General features: G+C 47.3%; 1 protein-coding gene across 1 annotated transcript in view; it reads right to left on the bottom strand.

Moving 5' to 3' along the window:
• Positions 1 to 16,312: 16,312 nt before the first annotated feature.
• Positions 16,313 to 22,667, bottom strand: part of CENPK (centromere protein K) — a 220,695-nt gene continuing 214,340 nt past the window's right edge. The window contains exon 11 of the mRNA XM_069222771.1: positions 16,313 to 18,158. Within this exon, the coding sequence (XP_069078872.1) occupies positions 18,000 to 18,158 (159 nt within the window). The 3' untranslated portion in view covers positions 16,313 to 17,999. The remainder of the gene's footprint in view (positions 18,159 to 22,667) is intronic.

The following is a 22,667-nucleotide window of genomic DNA, read 5'->3' on the forward strand; positions in this document are numbered from 1 at the left end:
ACACCTGCAGTCACCACCCCCACTGGCATTTACACGTCCCCTGTGTCCTCTCCCACTGTGTCTGTCACCCCCTCTTCCAAGACACATAAACGCAGGCAGACACCCAAACAACAGCCAACCACCTCACCACAGCCTACGTCCCAGTCACCTGCACCCAAGGACAGCACACCTGGCTCTCATACAACCACATCCTCTTCCTCCACTTCTCTCACCACTACTCCTACCCCTTACCTTGGTCCCAAGAAAAATTACCTCTCCAGTTTTGACCTCTTTCCCTCCCCCGACCCACCCCCTCCAACTGGGAAAAGTCCCAAGGGCACCTCAGCCACCACCAGCCCAACTACTACAGTGCAAGTGGTGCATGGCATGTGGAGTCCACCCTTTGGCGGCAGTAACACTTCGGTGAGCAGCAAGGGGACAGCCAGCCCCCCCCAGGCAAGAGGACCCGGAAATTGAAGGGCCGCCGTGAGCGGACAGAGACGGCTGCCCCCAAGGAGGTGACTCCGGCCACTTCACCGGCCACAGCAGCCAGGGGAGGCAAGGGCCCGAGAGCCCCATCTAAGGAGCGGAAGGACAGCAGGGCGGAGAGGACAACCACCAGGAGCGCGGAGCAGGAGGGCCCCACAAGCCCCATCCCGGCTGCAAGGGACGACACCAAAGGGCCCAGGACTCACTCCCCGAAGGGGCCTGACACAGCACGGTCGGAGGGCGAGTGAGCAGGGTGTCCAGGCCAGGTATGACTCCCTTGACATACTGCAAGAGCACCGCTGAACAGGGCCCCGCCGTGAAGACAGGTACCGCTGAACAGGGTCCCGCCGTGAAGACAGGTATCGCTGAACAGGGCCCCGCCGTGAAGACAGGTACCGCTGAACAGGGCCCGCCGTGAAGACAGGTACCGCTGAACAGGGCCCCTCCGTGAAGACAGGTACCGCTGAACAGGGCCCCGCCGTGAAGACAGGTACCGCTGAACAGGGCCCCGCCGTGAAGACAGGTACCGCTGAACAGGGCCCCGCCGTGAAGAAAGGTACCGCTGAACAGGGCCCCGCCGTGCAGAAGAGCACCGCTGAACAGGGCCCCGCCGTGAAGACAGGTACCGCTGAACAGGGCCCCGCTGTGCAGAAGAGCACCGCTGAACAGGGCCCCGCCGTGAAGACAGGTACCGCTGAACAGGGCCCCGCCGTGAAGACAGGTACCGCTGAACAGGGCCCCGCCGTGCAGAAGAGCACCGCTGAACAGGGCCCCGCCGTGAAGACAGGTACCGCTGAACAGGGCCCCGCCGTGCAGAAGAGCACCGCTGAACAGGGCCCCGCCGTGAAGACAGGTACCGCTGAACAGGGCCCCGCCGTGAAGACAGGTACCGCTGAACAGGGCCCCACCGTGCAGAAGAGCACCGCTGAACAGGGCCCCGCCGTGAAGACAGGTACCGCTGAACAGGGCCCCGCCGTGCAGAAGAGCACCGCTGAACAGGGCCCCACCGTGAAGACAGGTACCGCTGAACAGGGCCCCGCCGTCTCATGCACCGCTCCGCTGGGCCCTTCCTGTCAAGCACCGCTCCGCTGGGCCCTTCCTCTCAAGCACCGCTCCGCTGGACATCGCCATGTCATGCACCGCTGCGCTGGGTCCCGCCGTCTCAGGCACTGTTTATGGTTCACTGTGCCCACCATGCCTCCTCCTTGACCAGTGGACTCTGTAATCCACTTGAGAGACTGTGGCTTTGCACTCCCCAGGATGGTCCAGTGGGCAACCCACCCACTGTAGAGACATTGAGAGACTGTGGCTTTGCACTCCCCAGGATGGTCCAGTGGGCAACCCACCCACTGCAGAGACTTGAGAGACTGTGGCTTTGCACTCCCCAGGATGGTCCAGTGGGCAACCCACCCACTGCAGAGACTTGAGAGACTGTGGCTTTGCACTCCCCAGGATGGTACAGTGGGCATGGTGGCTCCTCGTGGATCTGGCGTCGTGGACTCATGTGGCTGTGGTGGCCCCCCCTTCCCTTCCCCCTGAGGTGCCTGTAGTTTTGACATCAGATGCCCCTGCAGTGTTCTCTCCAAAGGAATCAGGTCTCGTGTGTGGGCTTTGCCCTTGTTTCGCAGAACCTTGGCCCACGGACATGTTAGATTCGTAGGATGTGCAGGACTTGTTACTTCAGTGATACACTGATGTGTATATCTTTTTGGTTTTTGTAAATATTTTTCACGGTTGCTCAATTATTTCCAGGTGCTTTTTTTGTACATGAAAATGTATTCCAAATTTGGTTGTGTCATTGTATTTTTAAAGGGTCTTTGTGTGGTGTCACTGTGACTTCCTGCTCTGCATTGGTGTGTACATATTGGGGGGGTCGCATATGTGTATGCCCGTAACCTTTCTTCCTCCCCCCTCCCGTGTGTCGTAGGTGCTGTACTCACCGTTGACGTCTGCGCCGGAGTTCGTACTCGTGGTAGATGAGCAGGTAGACGAGAGCAGGTATGATGTTCAATTCGGGTTCCATGCTGTCCGGATTCCGCGTGGAGTGTCTCGAGGTGAGCGTTTTCCATTGGAAATGTCTGTTTCCGCCGTGTTTTTATCGGCGGGGCTCCCGCCCCGGAAAAGGTGGCGGATTGGTGGGTCGTGATAGGGTGGGCGGTACATTGTCTGCCGCCTGGCTGTTGGCGGTGACCGCCGCGCTGTTTGTTTGTTCCGCCGTGGCGGTCGGAGTGTTTATGCGGCGGGCTGTGTTGGCGGTTCCCGCCAGGGTCAGAATTGCATTTTTTTGACCGCCGGCCTGTTGGCGGGTTGGCCGCCGCTTTATCACCGACCGCCAGGGTCAGAATGACCCCCATAGTCTGGGTACTACAAACACGCGCAGCAGTGGGTTGAACACCGGAGAGAACAGGGTTAAGACCATGTGCCCACGTAAACCTGACACTCCTGTGCTGGGTTTGAACCAGGTACCCAGTAGGTTGTCAATGTTGACATCATTGAATGGGAGCAAGGGTTATGAAGTGGAAGCTCCTGGTTGCAGCCTGAGATTAGTCTTGACGCCCACCAAGGGCAGTTGAAGGTGCAGGGCCTGAGCCACCCTCCTCACTACCATAGCATGGGAAGCTCCTTCCTCCTTAGCCATGGTAGGGGAAAAAAGCATGCCTGCTGGAGAAGTGTCCAGTCTGCTGGATTCACACAAGTCCTCACTCCAGTTCATTTCAGATTTGTAAGGCTGGTATTCTAAGGAATCCAGCCATCCCTCCCATTCATACTGAGGCCTATCCCAGAGAAATGGGGCTCAGGATCCGAGCGAAGAGGCAAAGCTCCTGCAGACGCTAAAGTCGGTGTTGTGCGACACCCATCCGGCTCGGTGTTGTAGTGGGGGATTACAATGGGAACGGTGCCACTGGTGGGCGGTGCCAGGAGAGTAGGCTTTGGGATCAGCCTCGTAGAAGGTTGAGGTGGTATGACCGGTTGCGGTCTGGATCCAGGACTCGATCCCTGAGAGCCCCTCAGCGCCAGGGCCAGAGCCGTCAGTACAGAACCCAAGGCCCCCTCTAACACTGCATGGCAAGGAGGCATTCCAGCAGGGTTGGACTGCCAAACAAAAGGAGGCGCATGACCTCCTAAAACACTTTGAATTTGGCAGGAGTGGCTCTGACTCCTGGAAATTTGGGGAGGCGCAGATTGAACCAGGCATTGGTTCCACAGAACGAGGCCTAGAGCATCAACACTCCTTGTCTCGTCGGCCTACGGACGAGGAGAATTCAACGAGTGATTTGACTTGTTGGATTTTTTCTTGTGTTTTGACTTACCCAATTGCCAGAGGACTTTGAATAGGATGACGAGGACTTCGGACTCCGCAACCAGTCTCAGGGCCTTCCTCTCGACTGAGACCTCATCCTGTGCAGAATCGCTAGCCGGGTCCCCTTCAGCTTTAGGGACTGCTCCCTCAAAGCCTTCAGATGCATGGCCCAACATTCAGAGCATAACTTCGGGTTGTGGCCACGCAACAAACACCACAAACACACGAGGTACGGATCCGTCAGGGACATCGCTTGATGACAGGATCTGTAAGGCTTGAAACCTATCTTCCTAGAAGACATCTCTCGGCAGACAAGAAGAAAAGTCTTGACAAAAGCTAGACAAAAACTCGAAAAAGACCAGTCAAAAATTGACTGAGGGGTAGCCCTCTTTGGGCTAACGCTAGCTGGTGTGGAAAGAAAAGAACTGACATTGACACGTCTCAGTGACGCCTACATAGGATCTGCAATGTCATTTTTGGCATGGATGATGCCAATGACGGATGCAGAGCCAATCGCTGGCACCTATTGGCGTGCGGGGGTACTGCTCACGAAAATCTTCCAAATCCAGTCTGATGCCTGGGAAGAATTCAAAGGTAAGGAATCCTCAGCTAGAAGATGTCTGCAACCCCATCAGGAAGACAAAATTAATCCAACTGACACCACTCAAGTCGCCAGGCATGCACCTGCTGCATCTGGGGATTGGGACAGAAGATCATAATGCTGCAAGAACAGGTCTGCTATGTACGGGAGAATGGGCAGCAGGGTGATGATTCCAAACAGATTGGCATATAAGATCCTTCTCATCTAGAGTGGGATGATCTGGATCAGCTAATCCTGCACTTTACACAGGACTTGTGATAGAAGTGGGATTGACGGAAATGGAAGGAAACTATTCAGCTGAAAATGTATGGCCCAAAACGGAAGACTCTCCCTGTTCTGGGTAGCAGTGAAGAGATCTACAAATAGAAACCACAATCTGGAGATCACCTTTATGAATTTAAGGTGTTGCTCCCACGCATGGTCCTCCAATTAGAAGCAACAATGCATCCACCCTCACGCTGAAGGAGCCTGCTACATGGGCCACCATTGGGCCAATGATGCTTTACTGCCAACACCTTTGGTATAAAGGACAGCGGCGCAGTTGTTCAATAGAATCCAGACATTGATGAGATGGAAAGCATGGGGCCACCCGTATCTTTGGCATATTTATGTGCAGATACTGCTCTATCATCAACTAGAGGCCCTGCACCATAATGTTGCCTAAATGATTATTCCAACTCAGCAAAGAGGAGTGCGTGACTACTTTAGTGTTATAGTTACTGCCTCCTAAGAGACTACTGGAGGGCTCTCATTGGCATAAGGCACTAACAGGAGGCAGAAGGTCATCGGGCCTAACAGGTGCTAGTCTTGTATGATGGTTATCTGAGCTTCCACCAGAATCACCAATCACAATCTTCTTAGGAGAAGGCAAAGGCTCTCATAAGGGTTATTGAGCAGTGTGACACACTATGCCAGTTCCTGTGTGGGAGCAACGTGAGACTTCTAGCCCTTGATAGTAAATCCTAGGTCTGCATGGTTATCTCCTGTTAAAGATCTTTCTGGACCAGAGCTGGGACTTAATTTTCACTAGTCAGTTGTCCAAGCATGCAAATACATGGATGCCCTAAACCCGCAACAAAGCTGCCACAATGGCCAGCATCTTTGTAGGGATGCGTGGTGCTGTTTTCAGTATGAACAGGAGGACGGCAAACTAAGAGATTCTGGATCCCAACATGAACTTGAAAAATCAGAAGATGGAAGTATGCGTCCTTGAGGTCCAGTTATTTCAACTAATCCCCCAATTTCAGGCTAAGAGTACCTGGCTCAAGGACAGAAATGTGCACTTGTCCTGGCAGATGACCAGGTTTAGAAGGCAGAGAGCCAAGATAGGCAAGCCCTCCATCCTTCTTGGGTACCTTCTCTTGCAGGGACACCACCCCAACAGTGCCTTTTGTGAGCAAGGTAAGGACTCGGCCTTCAAGATCAAGGCATGAGCCAGCCAGCACACTCTGAAGGAAGGGAGGGTGGTCTGTGTAGCCCCAGCTGATCAGTTGTATTGCCCAGTGGTCTGTTATGATCACCACTCCTCAACTAGAAGATGGTGTTGTGAAGGGGAATCAGAGAACTGAGGTGACGGACCTTGCAGCATAGAGTGGGAAACTGGCACTTTGTTGCAGCCCCCCCCCACGTTTGCCTGGTTTCTGGATGCAACTTGGACTGGAGTGCACTGGGATCCTCCTAACCAGGTTCCCAGTGCCAGTGTTCTTTCCTTACAAATTGCAAAGGTAATTGGCAACACCTTTAGCTGCCACTATAAGTCCCTAGTAAATGGTACTTCAGTGCCCCGGGCATGGAGTACTAAGGGTAGGCCCCTGAGGGCAGCAGCACTGATTTGCCACACTCTAGGGCCATGCATCCAGATGCAACCAGCACTGCCATTGCAGGCTGAGTGTCCTGGTGCAATCCTAAAATGCAAACTCGCCATGGCACACTGCCTGTGTGCCCTGTCCACTACACACTGCATGCAATATAGATAAGCCACCCCTCTGGCAGGGCTTACAGTCCTAAGGCAGGGTGCACCATACTGTAAGTGAGGGCATAACTGCATGAGCAATATGCCCCCACTGTGCCCGTGCCAAACCTGGTACATAGTGAGTGAATACAGCAGGCATTTTAAATACATATGCTGGACACTGGTCAGTACGAGTTTCACTGCTACATGATTACCACTCGGAACCCTGGGCCGTTTGGTATCAAACAACACAGAATGATAAATCCAAACTGGTCCCAGTGTTGGATTTATTATAAAATGTACCCAGGGATCACCTTACAGGTGCCCCCTGCAAAAGCTAACTACCAGGCATGGTTGCTGGCCGGTCCCAACCATCTTCCCAATTCCAGACAAAAGTCTGAACCCCTGGGGTGAGAGCTCCTCCTCTCTGGGATTCAGAACAAAGCCCTTCCTGGGTGGAGATACTAACACACCCCCTCCCTCCGGTATGTGCACTGCCCTCTGGAGAGCTTCAAAGGGCTTACAGCCCTTGAAACTAGACCCCAGGTCTGCTGCTGGAAGTAGATGACAGCCCCTGTTGCAAACTCCCACTTTTGGCGGGAGCAACAGCTGGAAAACCAAACATATAACAAGAGGAGTGGGCCCACCTAGCCTGCACCACCCCCAAAGTGTTGCAAGCAACGTGACCTCTCCATTTAATTTTCCTCCATCTTGGATGGAAGGAAAATAGCCAATCAGGTGTAGGGAAGTGACCTCTGCCCACAGGAAGTGGTCACTTAGTGGGTGTAGCCACCATAAGATAGAAGACCCATTGGTCACCACCAGGTTCCCCCTTAAATGTCCACTAAATACAGTATTTAGTGGGCATTCCTAGACCAAGAAATCAGGTTCAACAAACAGAAGAAGACAAGCACCAAGATGATGCAAGGCACGAGAACTGTGGACCTGCTGCAACAAAGAAAATGTGCCAAACCCTGCCTGCTGCACTCAGGACCCGACAATCGCCGCTGAGGAGCTGCTGGATAAAGAACCCAAGAGGACCTAAAGCTTCGCAAATCGCCAGAGAACTCGCTCCTGAGTGGAGGCACCACTCTAAATCCAAGGAACCAAGAAGCCAGTGAGGTCCATTTCACTGACAGGACGCTAACTCTGGAACCGGATAAAACTTCACATCAAAGACCGCGAGTACAAACCCTGCTAGTCTGCCAAGTTGGTGACACAGTGCCCTCTAGCGGCTGAACCGTACCAATACCCTGGGTATTGGTCAGCTAACTTCGAACACCAAAAAGAACAGTCCACTTGGGACTGAAAAAGGATCAGGAGGAAGCCCCAGTCGAAGGACTTCAGAAACAACCCAGACCGCCCCCAGAGTGCACCCGTTGTCCTGCAAATGACCCTTGAACCAACCTACCTCCTGCTTCTAAGGGCATCCTTGCCCACAGCTCCTGGCTCACCGATTCGCTCCGCACCCAGCCACCCTGTGCCCTGCACTGAAGAACATGCTGAGTCCTAAGGGTACCCCCCACCCCATGCAACCTCAACACTCCAAGGGGATCCCCAAGATTCACCTTTAAACTTACCTGTGCAGTGCTTTTCCAAGTAGTCCCTCAGAGTTACCCTGCACCAGCTCCAGAGACCTTTTCCCGCTGCTCACACTGGAACAGGGAGCCACTCGGACTTCTCCAGCTGCCACAGTGTGCCCACAGATGACCTTGACCAACCTGGAAAAGAACTTGGTACACCCACTATGTGATTTTGGATGTATTTTTAAAGGTTAGTTTCCGTTGATTCCTATAGTGCGTAATTACGCACAAAAAGACTAATGTTATTAAACTTCAAAAATTCATATCTTGAAAACTACTTAACCAATTTTGATTATCTTGGTCTTAAAAATGACATGAAAATCTGAGGTATGTTTATAAATTGGTCTTGAATTATTCCTTTGAGTGTGTGAGTTGCAAGATTGATGCTGTGAGTACAACAAATGCTTTGCACTGCTCCAAGATTGGCCTAACTGCTCAACCAAGCTACCTTAAAAATTAGAGCATTAGGTGATCTAGTTTTTACCCCTGTAAACCAATGTGTGGTTGCCTGGACCACTTACACAGTGTGCCTAGCTTTGTACACTACATAGAGGGCCAGCCTCCTACAGTGGGGTCTGGAACTGCTGCTCGTGACGCCCTGTAGATCCACTCCTCCTTCGAAAGGAATACCTTTGCTGAGGCCTGTGGTCAGGCTCTGATAACAGCTATTGTTGGGTAGTTCAGCCCATGAGTCAACTAAGGAACTTCCAATGCAGCTAGTGAAACGGCCTTGCTGCGTACGACAAGCCTAAGGCACAAACAAAACATTCAAAGCAGAAGCTCACCTTCTCTCCAAATAGCACATTAAAGGGCATGGCCACAGGGCATGGCCACAGTCACATGAAAGGGAATAGACATTAATCATGCGAACAGCCAAGCTGCTGAATACAAAAATTCTAACACAGGGCATGACGTTTCTTTAATTCTGTATCTTTGGAAGCGTTAGAGAAGACGTTTAAATCCTGTTTTCAAGACCACAAGCGAATCAATGATGTGATGCGAGGTCAAAATGTGCCGGTCACCTGGAGTAGGCATATGGTCTCTGACACAAGCCTGTGGACTACTGTGCCCAAAATGCGTTTTTCACAAGCAGCTATTTCAGGGCGCAGGAGCGGCTCATTGATCAGCAACAAGAGTTATGCAGAACCTGTGGAGGATTGCAAAATTTTCCATTAGAAAGTTAATTTAAATGCTGCAGAATGCTTAGTTGCTGTCAGGCCCCCACTGCCCGTCTGTTCAACTGCTGCAATGGATAAGCCCTTCTATGAAGCAGGGCCAGAGGCAAGGACATTTCCTCTTTTGGTGAAGTATGTACGCCAGCAATATTTTGCATTTCCCAGTTCATATCAGCATTACTATTGTAAGGTGGCAGAAGACGATCAGCTTCTGAGTAATCATCCTCCATGCAGAAATAGTCCTTATCCTCCATGATCAAAGCATCTAAACCACACATCTTTAGTTTATTGTTATTGTGGTTGAGATTGCTTTTTCTTCCATTATTACAGCATTTCTTCTTATCTCGTCTAACAGGAATTCCATACATGGGAATTAACAAAGAAAACAACCTAAAGCAACATGATGAAATAGCCCACCTACCCATTTTTTGCTCTAAAGGATGATCATTAAAGTGCTTCAACCCTGGTACAAAGTACCATGGATAACAAATTCCATTCCATTATAAGAGCAGTCAAAAATAGGCATGTGAACCTCAAATGATTTATGCATAACCTTCTTGCGGGTGGTATCTGAGAAACAAAAGTCCATGGGGAAGGTGATACTCAAAAGGAGGTAACTCGAAAGGAGTTTCCTCCACTATTAAATCACATTTGCAATGTTTGACAAAAATACTCGAGGCATTTGCTCCTCGGGGCTCGCAAATAAATCCTTGTTCAGTTATTGCATATTGCAGTTCAAAGGACTAAACTTTTGAAGGCCTGGGAAGAAAGAGGGGGAGATGCTGGTGTACTCTGGCAGTCTGTGCATGAAGTGGAAAAGATGAAGGCAAGTTTCATAAAAACGGATGCACACTCCGATTAATGGAATGCTATATCCCACATCAATAGGCATGTGCCTTCAGATCCAGTAGGAATAAAAGTTAATGGTCTGTACTTTTTCAACAGCAACATGTAGGAGTTACCTTGCAAGCCAAGCGGTGGCTTCATGCAAGGGAAGGTTCAGTACAATTTGATCTTTTGGATAATTCCCCATTCTGAGGCAAGAATGTACCCCGATAACCAGCCAAATGCTCAGAGCAGCAATGAAGATAGCAGACAGACCTCCAGGGGAATCAGGTAACAAGAAGGAGGAGAATGCTTATCTCAGTGGTAATAGTGATGAGAGGATGTTGGTGCCCCATCATGTGGCAGTGGTGCAACAGACAACAGAGATGGACATAGAGAATGTGGCTCAGCAGCAGATGATGAATTTACAGCAGGAAGAGTTTTGCCAGAAGGTCTAGGGTCAGGCACGGACCCTAAAGCAGTGGGAGGAGCACAGTTGTCTCTAGGAGGAGCAACTTGCTTGCAGTGGGAAGAGTGGATCCAAGTCGTTAGACTACATTTGACAACTCTCTTTGTACTGAGCAGGATCTGATAAGGTCTATACCAGCAAGACTGTAGTGCAGTCTACCTCTGGTATACACCAGGCAGGAGGGAATGGCAGGCCTCAGTCAGGTTTGCATTTGAGAACCGAAAATGTAAGGCTTTCTACAATACCATAAGACAGAGTCGTCACTTAACTGTAAATCCAGTTTGACAGGCGAGATAGGAGGATTTGAAAGGAGCATCATGGGTCGGCCTATGACTATTTCAAAAGGACTTAATTGTGTCTTCTGGGAAAGGTATCACTCTTGAGGATAAAAGGTTTAGTGGCAGAGCATCTTTGCCTGCTGAATACTCTGAAGGCCATACAAACTGCCTGCATTACTGCTAACCCGAAGTGTGTCCGTGGTCACTACTGATTCGACTGGGCACCCTGAACCAGGGGATGAAATCTCAAGATCGGCTGCTTAGCTATTGTACCAGCATCTGCATGGATACAGGTGTACACATCCATCTAGGTTAAAAACATGCATACAAAAAGAAGGAGGTAGCATTAATTTGCACATTTGGGGATCTGAATAAAGAGTATCAGGATGTGCATGAAGGGGCCCAAGGCTGAAGGTGAACAGTGGTGGTAACTTTAATCCCTTTTCCGGCATTGTATGACAGGCAACGGCACAGGATTGGCAATAGCTTTGGCTTGTGGAATCCACTTTGATTCAGGTTCCATTTTATGACACTCAATAGTAGCAAGCTTGCAGAAGGTGCACAGGCCTGTGGTGAACTTTACCTATCTGTACTTTTGCTGTAACCGCAGGACCTTGAGAAATGATAATGTCACAAGTGTTCGTGACCAGCTGATGCTATGCTCCATTTGCCAATTTCATCAGTCAGTGCCTATATTTAGCCAAAGATCTTATTCTGGTTAATGATTGAATAAATGATTGGCAAAACACCTACTGTTTCGCCGAGCAACTGGCTCTTATTGACTGTTTATCATTTGTGATAATTTGCAATATGCATTATAATATATCAAACCCAGGCTGGACTTGCAACCCAAAGCAGCCCTGGCAACTTTGTCGGACCAGCCGTTGTGGGAGTGGTGCAAGTGTGAAGCACCGTTGCATTTGTTACTGGGGGCCGATATCGCAGTAAAATCAGCCCCCCACTGCTGCAAAGCAGGCCCCCACTCTTCCAGCCTCCTGGGAAAACGCCAAATGCTCGCTATGGCCAGTCCGGCCCTGATAAACCCCATATTCTGTAAGTTGAGCAAGTCCACCTCAGCACTTGACTCCTCGCAGGTGTTTAATGATAAAGCTAAACTTAGACCCTTACTGCTGTGTGTCTTTATTAATGTCAGACCCACAGAAAAAAGAAGGGTGCACACCGATGGGATGCAGAGTAACATCATGCCATCTCTAGCCATGTGGGCTGCCCCATGATACAACCTGGAAAGTTCGGGGAGTAGAAATTTCAGGGTGACCTTGTGCCTGGTGCTGTCGCTCCATGCCCCTTCGGGTTCCCCTTTCACACATTGATCCGCAACTTTTTTTTATTTTCAGAGGTTGCTTCTGAAACTGAGACAAATCCTCTAACGGCACAGGAAACAGATCTGTTCTTGTAACATACATAGCAGCATCAAGTGGATCAAAGTAATATGAGAGGCAGATAACAACAGTATTTCACATCAAGAAAACTGAGCTGTGAAGTTCTCAGTTTCTCTAGTGAGGAGGATCTCAATCCCAGAATGGAGCACAGCAACAGTTAGCTGATAACACAATATTTCACAAGCCACAAGAAGATCAAGCAGCCGCCACAGACCATAAACCGGGTGGGAGCCTAGCCACAATTGGATCCAAAATTCAGGAATAATAAACTATGCCCGTTTTTCTAATCCCGAGGCTTTGAACCAACACCCTAAGTGCAAATCCGTTTAGTTCATGAATTTATAAAGTATAATGTTTGGCAAAGTTAGGGAGCCCTAAAGAGGGTGCAGACGTTGACGCTTGTTGGATTTTCACAAAAGCATTCTCGGCTCTCGGTTCAGGGGTGTCTTTTAGAATATAATCTCACAAAGGTTTGGCAATTCCACCATATTACAATGTCTGCAATACCCTGCCATTCCCAAAAAGGTACGTACTCCGAGGACATTTACACAGTGGGGTAACTTACAGACGGCTTTCATTTGTTCGGAGGACAGGTGGTGCTTACACGCTGAAATCTCATGGACAAGAATTCGCACATAGGGAAGGCAGAAACGTGATTTTTCTTTTGAAACCATGTGCCCTTTGTTTTTTTCTAATTATTTGAAAACTGGAGCTGCAGGAATGAAAATGAACTGACGTGGCTTTACCCTGTCTCTTCTGGGAAGGCACGAGCCAACGCGGAGCCGCACAATACCACCTACAAGTGTGCAAAAGCACTGATGTTGAAGATTTTCACTCTAGGGCCTCCAGATTTTCAAAAACAGAAGAATTAGTGGTTACACATATCCTGCAGAAACAAAGCCCTCAAACCAGAAAGGAAGAGAGGAACCAGAGGAAATGTGCAATCATGGATTGCATCCTCCTTGCTCAAGTGCGAATAAGACAAAAAGCGTTCCTGATGAGTAAATAGTTTCCCAGATCCCTTTTCTTTCATTACTCCCAAAGTGTTTCCTATAGATTAAGAAGCCCGTTCGTCATTATGCTCGTTCTCGACAAATAAGGACGCATGACACCTGGGTAGGTGTGTGAGGCCTTGCCAAACAATTTTTTGAATTGTAGATAATATTTATTAGACATACACATTGGACTTCATATAGTTCATCAGAGATTTGAAAAATATCCTCGGTACACCATTTACACATCGGGATTGCTTTTCATCTTATTTGTGACAGGGATCCATCAGAACATATTTGCTGGCACCCATTTGTGCTTCTGCAACCCCTAATAATTTGCATTGTAACCCTTGTGCTAAATAAAGTAGTGTACTCCATCTTGGAGTTACTTTGTGTCACAGACCTACTCTCAATAAAATATTTAAAATGTATAGACACCACCCTTCAAATCAGAGGTCTCCGATTTCCTTTGGTGACTCAAAGTGAGTGCATGCACACATACACAGCCTCAAGGCTGTTACTTCGACCAACTACACCCCCACAAGAGTGGAGATCAAGAGCAGAACTGTTAACTGCTTTTCTCCACTAACTGTGAACAGATGATGAGGAAGAAACAGTTAAACACTCTGGACTGCATCTGCATTGATTTGCCAGAAGTGTAGAGAAGCATGCTTGAAGATCTTGTTTATGATGTTAAAGGAGTACAGCCTCCTGCTGTAGCAACCCGAATATTAAGGATGCTGGGCTCTTACACCTATTCAGTGCCTCCATTATCACCAAAGACAGGTCACAGCACTGATTGAAGGTGCAAACTCTGGTCTCTCGAAGTAGCCTAAGTTTCAAACTAAGGACCTGATTTAGACTATGGAGGCCGGTCACATTGGCACAAGCCATTTCCTTCGCCAACCTGGCTGGACTACTGCTCATTATTGGTTGAGATCTTTGCTAGCCCAGCAGGGATATCTGTGCCTTCAGAGGAGCCAAAGTCACAGTAGCTACTCTGAAGGACACTGAAACTTTCTTGACCAACTGCCATGTTTCAGGCTCTTTACACTTTTTTGCTTGATAAGAACAAACTCCAAACATTTGAGTTTGTTTTTGAAAAGAAAAAAAAAAATTACTGACACCCTGGGAGGTCTTAGGGATAATTTTTCTATTTATTCGGTGCTGGACAACCAGGGTATCTTCGCCCTCTTGCTATATATGTTTTACCCCGATTGTTCCTTCTACAACGGTTGTCTTGCATAGCATCTTCTTCTATTGTCATTTTGTTGTTATTGGTGCACTCTGGATCAACTTTCTTGTGGATCATTTAACCCTGGTCCTGTATCTTGCTTGGCTTTTACCTCCTTCCTGCTGTTAGGTGGAGTCTGGTACCTTGATGACTTTAAAGCATCTTAAATCAAGTACTGAACAGATTGCTAAAGGAGATGTTTTCTCCTTTGCTGGTGTTTCCTCATAGTAGTGACACTCTGAAGGAGACACGTGGCAACTTTTCACATATAATATTCTGTGCAGTATGGCACTGTGACAATTGGGAGAAGTCACCTTTTCGACCGGAAATCTCAAAAAGCACTTGACAGACCGACTTCACTTACAGCCCTTGACAGTTTGTTACTTTCAGTATGTCTGCCAAGAGCAGAAAACCACATCTCTTAGAGGTCAAACCAGGTCAAAAGGTCCATTTCAGGCCAATCTTCACCTTAGGGATAGTTATCTCACCTGGGTCACCAGCTTCCTTCTCGGTCAACATAGTCATCGTTGAGGGGAGAGCATGGAACAGGAGCAGTGGGGAAACAGGGATAATGGAGCCGTACTACGGGCAGCAATCTGCAGGAGCCATGGTTAGCGAACTTGACTCATAGTTAAGACAAGATTTTGCTCATGAGATCCTTGTAAAAACATGATAAGGACACATGCCCTAACTGTGGCCAGTGTGTCTGTCGATGCAGGTTACTTATAAAAGGAGGTAGATGGAGCAAGGGCAAAATACTAGTCTATGCTCAGAGGCCCAAAATGCCCTCCTGCTCCTTCCAGTCCAAGCAAGTCAGGATCCCATGCCTCATGATAGTGGGCCATTAGGCAGTCCATTGTTACAGTATGTGCTTTGCAGACCAAAAGAAAGAGCAAGGAGTCAATCTGTGACCAGCTGGCCTTTGCTCCATGCCATGTTAGCAAAGACCGAGGAATAACATTTCTTAACTCTTTCAGTGCTGATTACTCAAACCTATTACCATGCAATTCTCTCTCACACACTAACACACACATACACATGAGTATATGCACAATCCCCCCTCCATCTCCGTTAGACAACTTCCAAGGGTTTATTACCAAAATGTCCTACGACTGATGACAAACGTGCTGCCAGGGCAAAGACATGGGCTTGACCTACAATGTTGCTATTGAGGTTCCAAGTCTGACCTGAAACACTTGTTTACATTTTTTGGACCTTGGCTGTAGTTGTGGCCAGAGTCAAGATTCCTCCGTGAAACAGGTGCTTCATCTCTGCTGGCACTTGGATGAGAACCATGGAAAGGAGGACCTTTGTTAACTTTTGCTTTGCCCCTAATTGCTCATACTTTTGAGGGAATGCAGGACAAGCTCGGTACACTTAGAAGCTGGGAATATCGCTGAGAATACTTTGCTATGCTTATTCCCCAGACAGCTGCTTAGAGAGTCCTCCAAAGTATTTAAGCTGTCTCTAGTACTTTCAGGTCTTGGTTTGTGGCATTTCAACATGGAATGTCCCAATAGCATTAGACCTATTTGTGCATGGGGTACCTGTGAAAGCTCCTGTGTTAAGGCTGAGATGAAGCTCAGTTTGGCAGCACAGCCTTCCACGAAGAACTGATAACCACGCCATGGTGGCCTGCAAAAATAAATCCCCACTTACTGTAGGCCAATGGGGCCTCTTCAGCTTCATAGTGACCACCCAGCAAATACTAAAGGGTAGTTAAGCCAAACAATGAATGTCACTGAAGAAGCCTGTTTCTAAAAGAACAGAAGGATATTAGCTTACACTAAGTGCAATCACTTGGATCAGATGAAAATAATTGGTGTTGGGAGTTAACGAACAGGCTAGTGAGCAGAGACTTCACAGCTGCTTCTCTCCTCCCTCCCCCTCCCAACTCCCCAAAGATCCAACTTTCTGCTGGGCAAGATATCTTCTTGTGCACTGACCTTCATCTAATGCAAGAAATAGTTAAGAATTTCCTCCAGACATCCCCCTGGGCACAAGATACCAAGAAACTAGTTTTCGGAGGTTGGCCTTGTTTAAATATCTCGTATTTTATTACAAAGAGACCTTATCATTCACTATGTGCTCGAAAACGAAGGACCAATTAAATGTATGGGTTCCAAATCATTTTGCGGTACATCATTATTTTAATGATTAAAATACAATGGAAGGTTGAAAAACCTTGTCAAATCTCTATATTTGTAATTATCTCACATTAATCAATCTCTATTAGATGCTTTTCTCACCAAATGATTGCACATTTTACATAGTTAAAGTTCTATAACATCTTCTGAAACAAACAACACTTTTCTTTTGAGTAAACACACGAAACACACTTGATCATGGGGTAGGACAAGTAAGCAAAATGTATTAATTATTTCACAGATGGGATCTGGTGGCGCGTCAATGATAATATTGCACCGTGTCCAAATCAAGCGCAGTGAGATGAATTATTGACAGCGTTAACACCCAGTTGCCTGAATTGTCCCTGTGGCTGTACTACCTTTCTGGTCATGGTTGTCTGTGGATCTTAGCATACTAAGCGTTAAAAAAAAACCAACATAAACACATTTACAATTCAAAGCTATGGCACAGTTGTTTTAACACAATTACTCTTCAAATAGTTATTTTTTGACAGCTCTGTAAGTACACATTGTTGAAAAATTTGTTCAAATGAATACCTTCATCACAAAGTAGAAAAATGTAGAACCACATTACAAAAAATACCAGGTGTTGCTAATTTGCACCCTCATGCTGTTTATTTTACATAGATCCTCATTACAACTTTGCCCCTTTTAGGCACAAATTATACTTTAAAGCGCAAAATGGAACTACAAGAAATCGGGTGCAAACTGCGCCTGGCCCGGCTAAATGCCCACATGGTTTTTACCAGATAAAACATGGTGCAATTTGAGAAGGAGGTGTTTACACCTGGTACAAAATGACGGCTTGTATAGCCTGGAACTGGTAATTCATATGGAATTTGTATGTTATTCCCATTCATTAATTACCACATCACACAAGTGGAAATTGGCGGATGTCCAATTTCCATTTGCACCGTAGGCCATTCATAATTAGACATATAATAAAAGAGTCCTATTGTGTTTCATTATTTCAGACGAAAAGGAGCATAATAGCATCCTTTAACAATTTTGCTCAGTTTCTTTTGTGGCAGTTTGTTCTGTTTTGCAGCATCAACCAATGTTTGTTTTTTTCACTCTGGAGACCAAAAACGAACATCGACTTCCGGTGCTGAGAAACAACACTGGCTGCTGCAAAAATACAAACAATACATTTGTACACCATTACAAGATGTAATATGGTGCTAACTAAGAAGGAATTCATTGCATCATTCAAGCAGTTTATGTAATGCAACACCATTTCTGGTAAAAACTACCAGAGCAATTCGGAACCTTGGCTAATAACATTTAAAATTCTAATGGTAAATGAAAGTGAGGAGTACACAGTTCGAGGTAAAAATGCAAATTTAAGAAAACGTATCTTAAAATGTCCAACTTTTCATTTACAAGAAAAAGGAGAACCTAAAAGTCACTGGGACCATCCTGAAAGCAGGGACCATAAGCACAAAAACGACTGATGGTACAACCTAAGTCCACATGAAAGTCAACTTCTTTTTTTAAATTTACTTTTGCTTAAAATAGGTATATCAAAGGACCCTACAGCATATACTGGAAAGGTAGACTATGGTAGCAGTTGTTCTAGTGATGGAAGGCTTCGAGTCGTATCCTGTTTGGATCCTGTGGGTGTCTCAACGCTATGCCGTAGCGCAGCAGCAGCTCGATGTAAGGAGGCCAGTCAGACTCTGTAATTGGCACATATGGGTCATGGGGAGTAGCCAACAACTTATTCATAAGCTCCTGAAAGAAAAAAAGTGGAATGAGATGAGGCAGTTCATTAAAAAAGCCTTTGTATTTAAAATAAAATATAACTAACTATTGCTAGTTGCAACTATCAGGACGTTAGCAAAATACAGTTTGATTTATCACAGAAGATGTAAGGAACAAGTTACCTTCAGTGATGCTTTTACTGGTGGATACTCTACCTCGTTGCAGATACGTCACCTTAGAATACTTCCCAGCTGGCAAAATGGATCCAGAAAACGTCCATACCAGTGCTCCTGCATGGCACTACGTGGCTCAGCACTGGCTCCACACCACCACCATAGAAATGACAGAGTGGAGATGCAGACAAGTGCCACCCCCGTGCACTGACATCAGTTTCTTGTCTTTTTCCTGTTGGTGTCCGCAGGTGCAGAGCATCACCAATTGTTGGTACTAGTGTGCTGAAAACTAACTTGGTTCCTTTTTAAATGCCAAATAGAGGCCACTCTAAAGAACAGGATGGTGGGTGGGCAGTGAGCAATCTGTGGTTACAGTATCTATCAGAAAGTGCGTTAACGAAGGATGAATTACTTGTTCTTTCAATGGATACTCCCAACTGAGGATTCCGCACTATATAATAGACAGCAAAGCAGTGACTCACCTGGTGGAGGACCTGTGGAATGGACTCAGACCAAACAATACTGCAAGACTTATCGGGCAAAATGTCTTTCCTGCCAAACTTGGCTGTAAAGGCAGAAGTGCTTCGTGAAATGTGCACTGACACCCACGCCACAGCTAGGCAGATATAAAGGGCAGGAAATCCGCATTTCAGTGCAGTGGCAGCAGCCCGAGTCATGTTGCAATAGGCTTTTAGACCTTACAGAGGATGCTTTGTGACATGTACTTAGCAGATCTTAATTCAAAGGGCTATCTACCTCAACAGGGTTCTCTACTGCATAGCCTTCCTCCTTTCTTGATTCCAGAGAACTGTGCATCCTTTACAGTTGTGAAAAGATCTAGCCATGGTTCCCCCCCTGTTGGAAGATACCCAGTGCCACCTTGAGTTGTAAATACCACTGTAATCTGCAAGGCACTGCCTACTCAGGTCGTCTGCTGTGGCATCAGTAACCCTGCTAGATGGTTTGCGATCAGGAAATACCCCGGCATTCCAACTACTGCAAGAGGTGTAGAATTTCCTGACATAGAACCCAAGCCTCCACTCGGCCCTGCTTACAGCAGCACCACATGCTGGTAATGTTGTCCTTCAAGGCCTGCACCAGCATTCCCTTGATAGCTGACAGGAAGACCTTCTGAACCAGACAAATGACCCACAACTCCAGCAGACTGATGTGGAGGAGGCCATCTGCCCTAGTCCAGAGTCCCACGATCTCAACCTTTCCTAGATGACCGCCTGTCACGGGGAAGCAGGGAAGCATATGTCACCACGGTTAGCTCTGGAGGGGTAAGGGAGAGGCCTGGAGCTGGAACTATTGCCTTTGAGTAACCACCACTGCAGATCTCAAGCTTCAGCCAAATTATCTTGGTGCTGGGATGACTGGACACAGGTGCCAAGTGACATATCAGACACAGAGGATGCAGAAGGCTGTAAGGCCAAAAAGCCTCAGAGCTACTCCCACGGTGATCAAGGACTGAGCCAGAAACATAGAGATCATAGCCTGAATATTCTAAACACATTGTGGTGGAGGGAAAGCCCTGAACTCCAGTGTATCCAGAGTGCCCTAATGAATGGAAGCCTATGTGAAAGAGTCAGATAAGAACACCTGAGAAGTGCTGGTGAGGCTGGAATTGAGCACCGCAAACTGAAAATCCTCCGGCCTAACGCACCTCAGATAATGTCTGTGGGACAGCAGGGCAAGTATATCAAATTACATGTCATGCAGGTCAAAGGACACCGTCCAGTTGCGGGGATCAGAGGAGACAGAATCAAGGGCAGTGTAAAAATTCAGAATTTGTCCTTCTGCAGGAAGTCTTTTAGAGGCCGAAGGTCCAGATTAGACCTGAGCCCCCTGTCCTTCTTTGGAACAAGGAAAGAGAGAGAGTAACAACCATATCCTCTTTCAGAGTCCAGGACACTCTTGACATCCCTTGGAGAGCAACACCTGCACATCCTGTAGGAGAATGTATATGTGTTTGTCTGAAATTTGCTCTGGTGTGGGAGAAATAATGGGTGGGGCAGACAGAAAAGGCAAAGCATAGTCATTTTGATGATCTATAAGGCCTATCTGTTGGACTTGATTTATTGCCAATCTGGAAGTACATGTAAAATTGTATCAGTTGTGTATATGCGACTAAGGGCAAAGTGCTATGGTGACCATTGTAATAGAGGAAAAGGCAGACAGATGCCCCTGCTGGCCCACAGGCTGCCTACCAGACCACGTCAAGAGCCTCAAAATGACTGGGGAGTGTGCTTTAGTGGCAGGGAAGGCTATTTCAGTTTGCATGCAAGCCCTCGGTGTAGGAAGCTGGCTCTTTACATGATGTATTAAAATGAGATATTGAACTGATGTAGAAACTATGTGGCAGGAATCAACAGCCCGCTGAGCGTTCCATGGCTCTGCTGTTATTAAAGCGCTCTAACGCAGAGTGGGTCTTATCCGAAAGGCGCGACCCATCAAGGGGCATTCCCATGGGAGAGACCTGTAGCTTGTGAAATGTATCCAAGCATATCGACGAAGTACCACACTAGTAATCAACAAAGTACCAAACTAGTAGTGACTGCCCTCCCCAGGCAATCTGTAGTATTGAGACCTACAGAAATCACATACTTGGTCATGTGAATCGTCTAGGTCAAAGAGGTCCTAAGGTCTTTCAGGACTGCCAGCAAGATCCTGGTAGCCATGACCCCACAGGCTATGTGTGTAGCGAGCCTGCAAACACACAGCATTTACGGAATGCAATGCCAGAGTGGCAGAAGAATGCCCTTGCCAAAAGTTTAAATCCTTTACCCAGAGTGGTTGAAAATACGTTAAGATTCACCTTACTGTCGAGGCCTGTATGGAAGCTCTCTGAGGTGGAGTACTTGGTGAGAAAACCCAGGTTACCAGGTGCCCATCTGTGATGTCTACTCATCTGCCTATTAACAGGCAGGTAAGAACAAGGCTTCGACCAAGTGGCCATCAAAGTATTAGTGAGGCCATATTTAAAAGGATGCAAGGGCTTAGAAGTAGCTGGCCCAGGCTCTAAAATCTCTGTTAGTACATCTGTTTTAGTCTCAAACGAAGCTACTTGCAATTATAGTGCTCAGCTGCCCTCTGGACCACCCGTGCAAATGAAGCACTTTGTTTTAAGTGGTGAGTAAAGCTCTGTCTCTGGTGAGGTGTCAAACCCACTTGCTTTCTGTAAATCTATGAATAATGCATCATCAGTACAGTGAGGGGGAGCAAGCCATTTCCATCACATCACGATAATTATCTTCAACATCCTGGTGTGCTTCTTGCTCTTGCACAGGATCAAAGTCAAACCTGAAAAGATAACAGCCTCTGCTGGTCCACATAATGTGGCAGAGGCACTGGGATGAAGGTTGGATGATAACAATTTGCACATTTGTAATTCTGTAGTGTGACACTGGTTGAGCTTAAGCCAAAGTTGGCTTGTTGTTCAAGATTGGCACTGGATTCTCTTCCGGTACCAGTGGCTTTGCAACCAGTGTCAATGTAGCTGGGAACAACATGGATCTCGGGACGGAGAAGAAGTCTTTATCGGGATCAGTATGCACCCAGGTAATGTAGGAGGCAGGCCTGGCTTGTAGTGGGTACCAGAGGTACTTACACCTTGTGCCAGGTCCAGTTATCCCTTATAAGTGTAGAAGAGGTGTTTCTAGCAGCTTAGGCTGATAGAAGGTAGCTATGGCAAAGCAGCTTAGGCTGAACTAGGAGACATGTAAAGCTCCTACTATACCACTGGTGTCATGTGCACAATATCATAAGAAAACACAATACACAGATATACTAAAAATAAAGGTACTTTATTTTTATGACAATATGCCAAAAGTATGTCAGTGAGTACCCTCAGTATGAGGATGAGAAATATACACAAGATATATGTACACAAACCAAAATTATGCAAGTAATAGCAAAAGGAAGTAATGCAACCAATGTAAAGTTACAGTAGATTGCAATAGGAGCACATAGGTATAGGGGCAACACAAACCATATACTCCAAAAGTGGAATGCGAACCACGAATGGACCCCAAACCTATGTGAGCTTGTAGAGGGTCGCTGGGACTGTAAGAAAACAGTGAGGGTTAGAAAAATAGCCCACCCCAAGACCCTGTAAGGTAGGTGTAAAGTGCACCTATAACCCCCAAAGAGCACAGAAGTCGTGATAGGGGGATTCTGCAGGAAGAACAAACGCCAGCAATGCAACAACAGTGTATTTCCGGACCTGAGTACCTGTAAGACAAGGGGACCAAGTCCAATAGTCGTGACAGTGTCGAGAGTGGGCAGGAGCCTAGGAAATGCCAGCTGAGGGTGCAAGGAAGCTGCCACCTGTTGGAAGAAGCTTGGAGTTCTGCAAGAACTAAGA

The sequence above is a fragment of the Pleurodeles waltl genome, chromosome 1_1 (assembly GCF_031143425.1).
Source record: "Pleurodeles waltl isolate 20211129_DDA chromosome 1_1, aPleWal1.hap1.20221129, whole genome shotgun sequence".
NCBI classification, from domain to species: Eukaryota; Metazoa; Chordata; class Amphibia; order Caudata; family Salamandridae; genus Pleurodeles; species Pleurodeles waltl.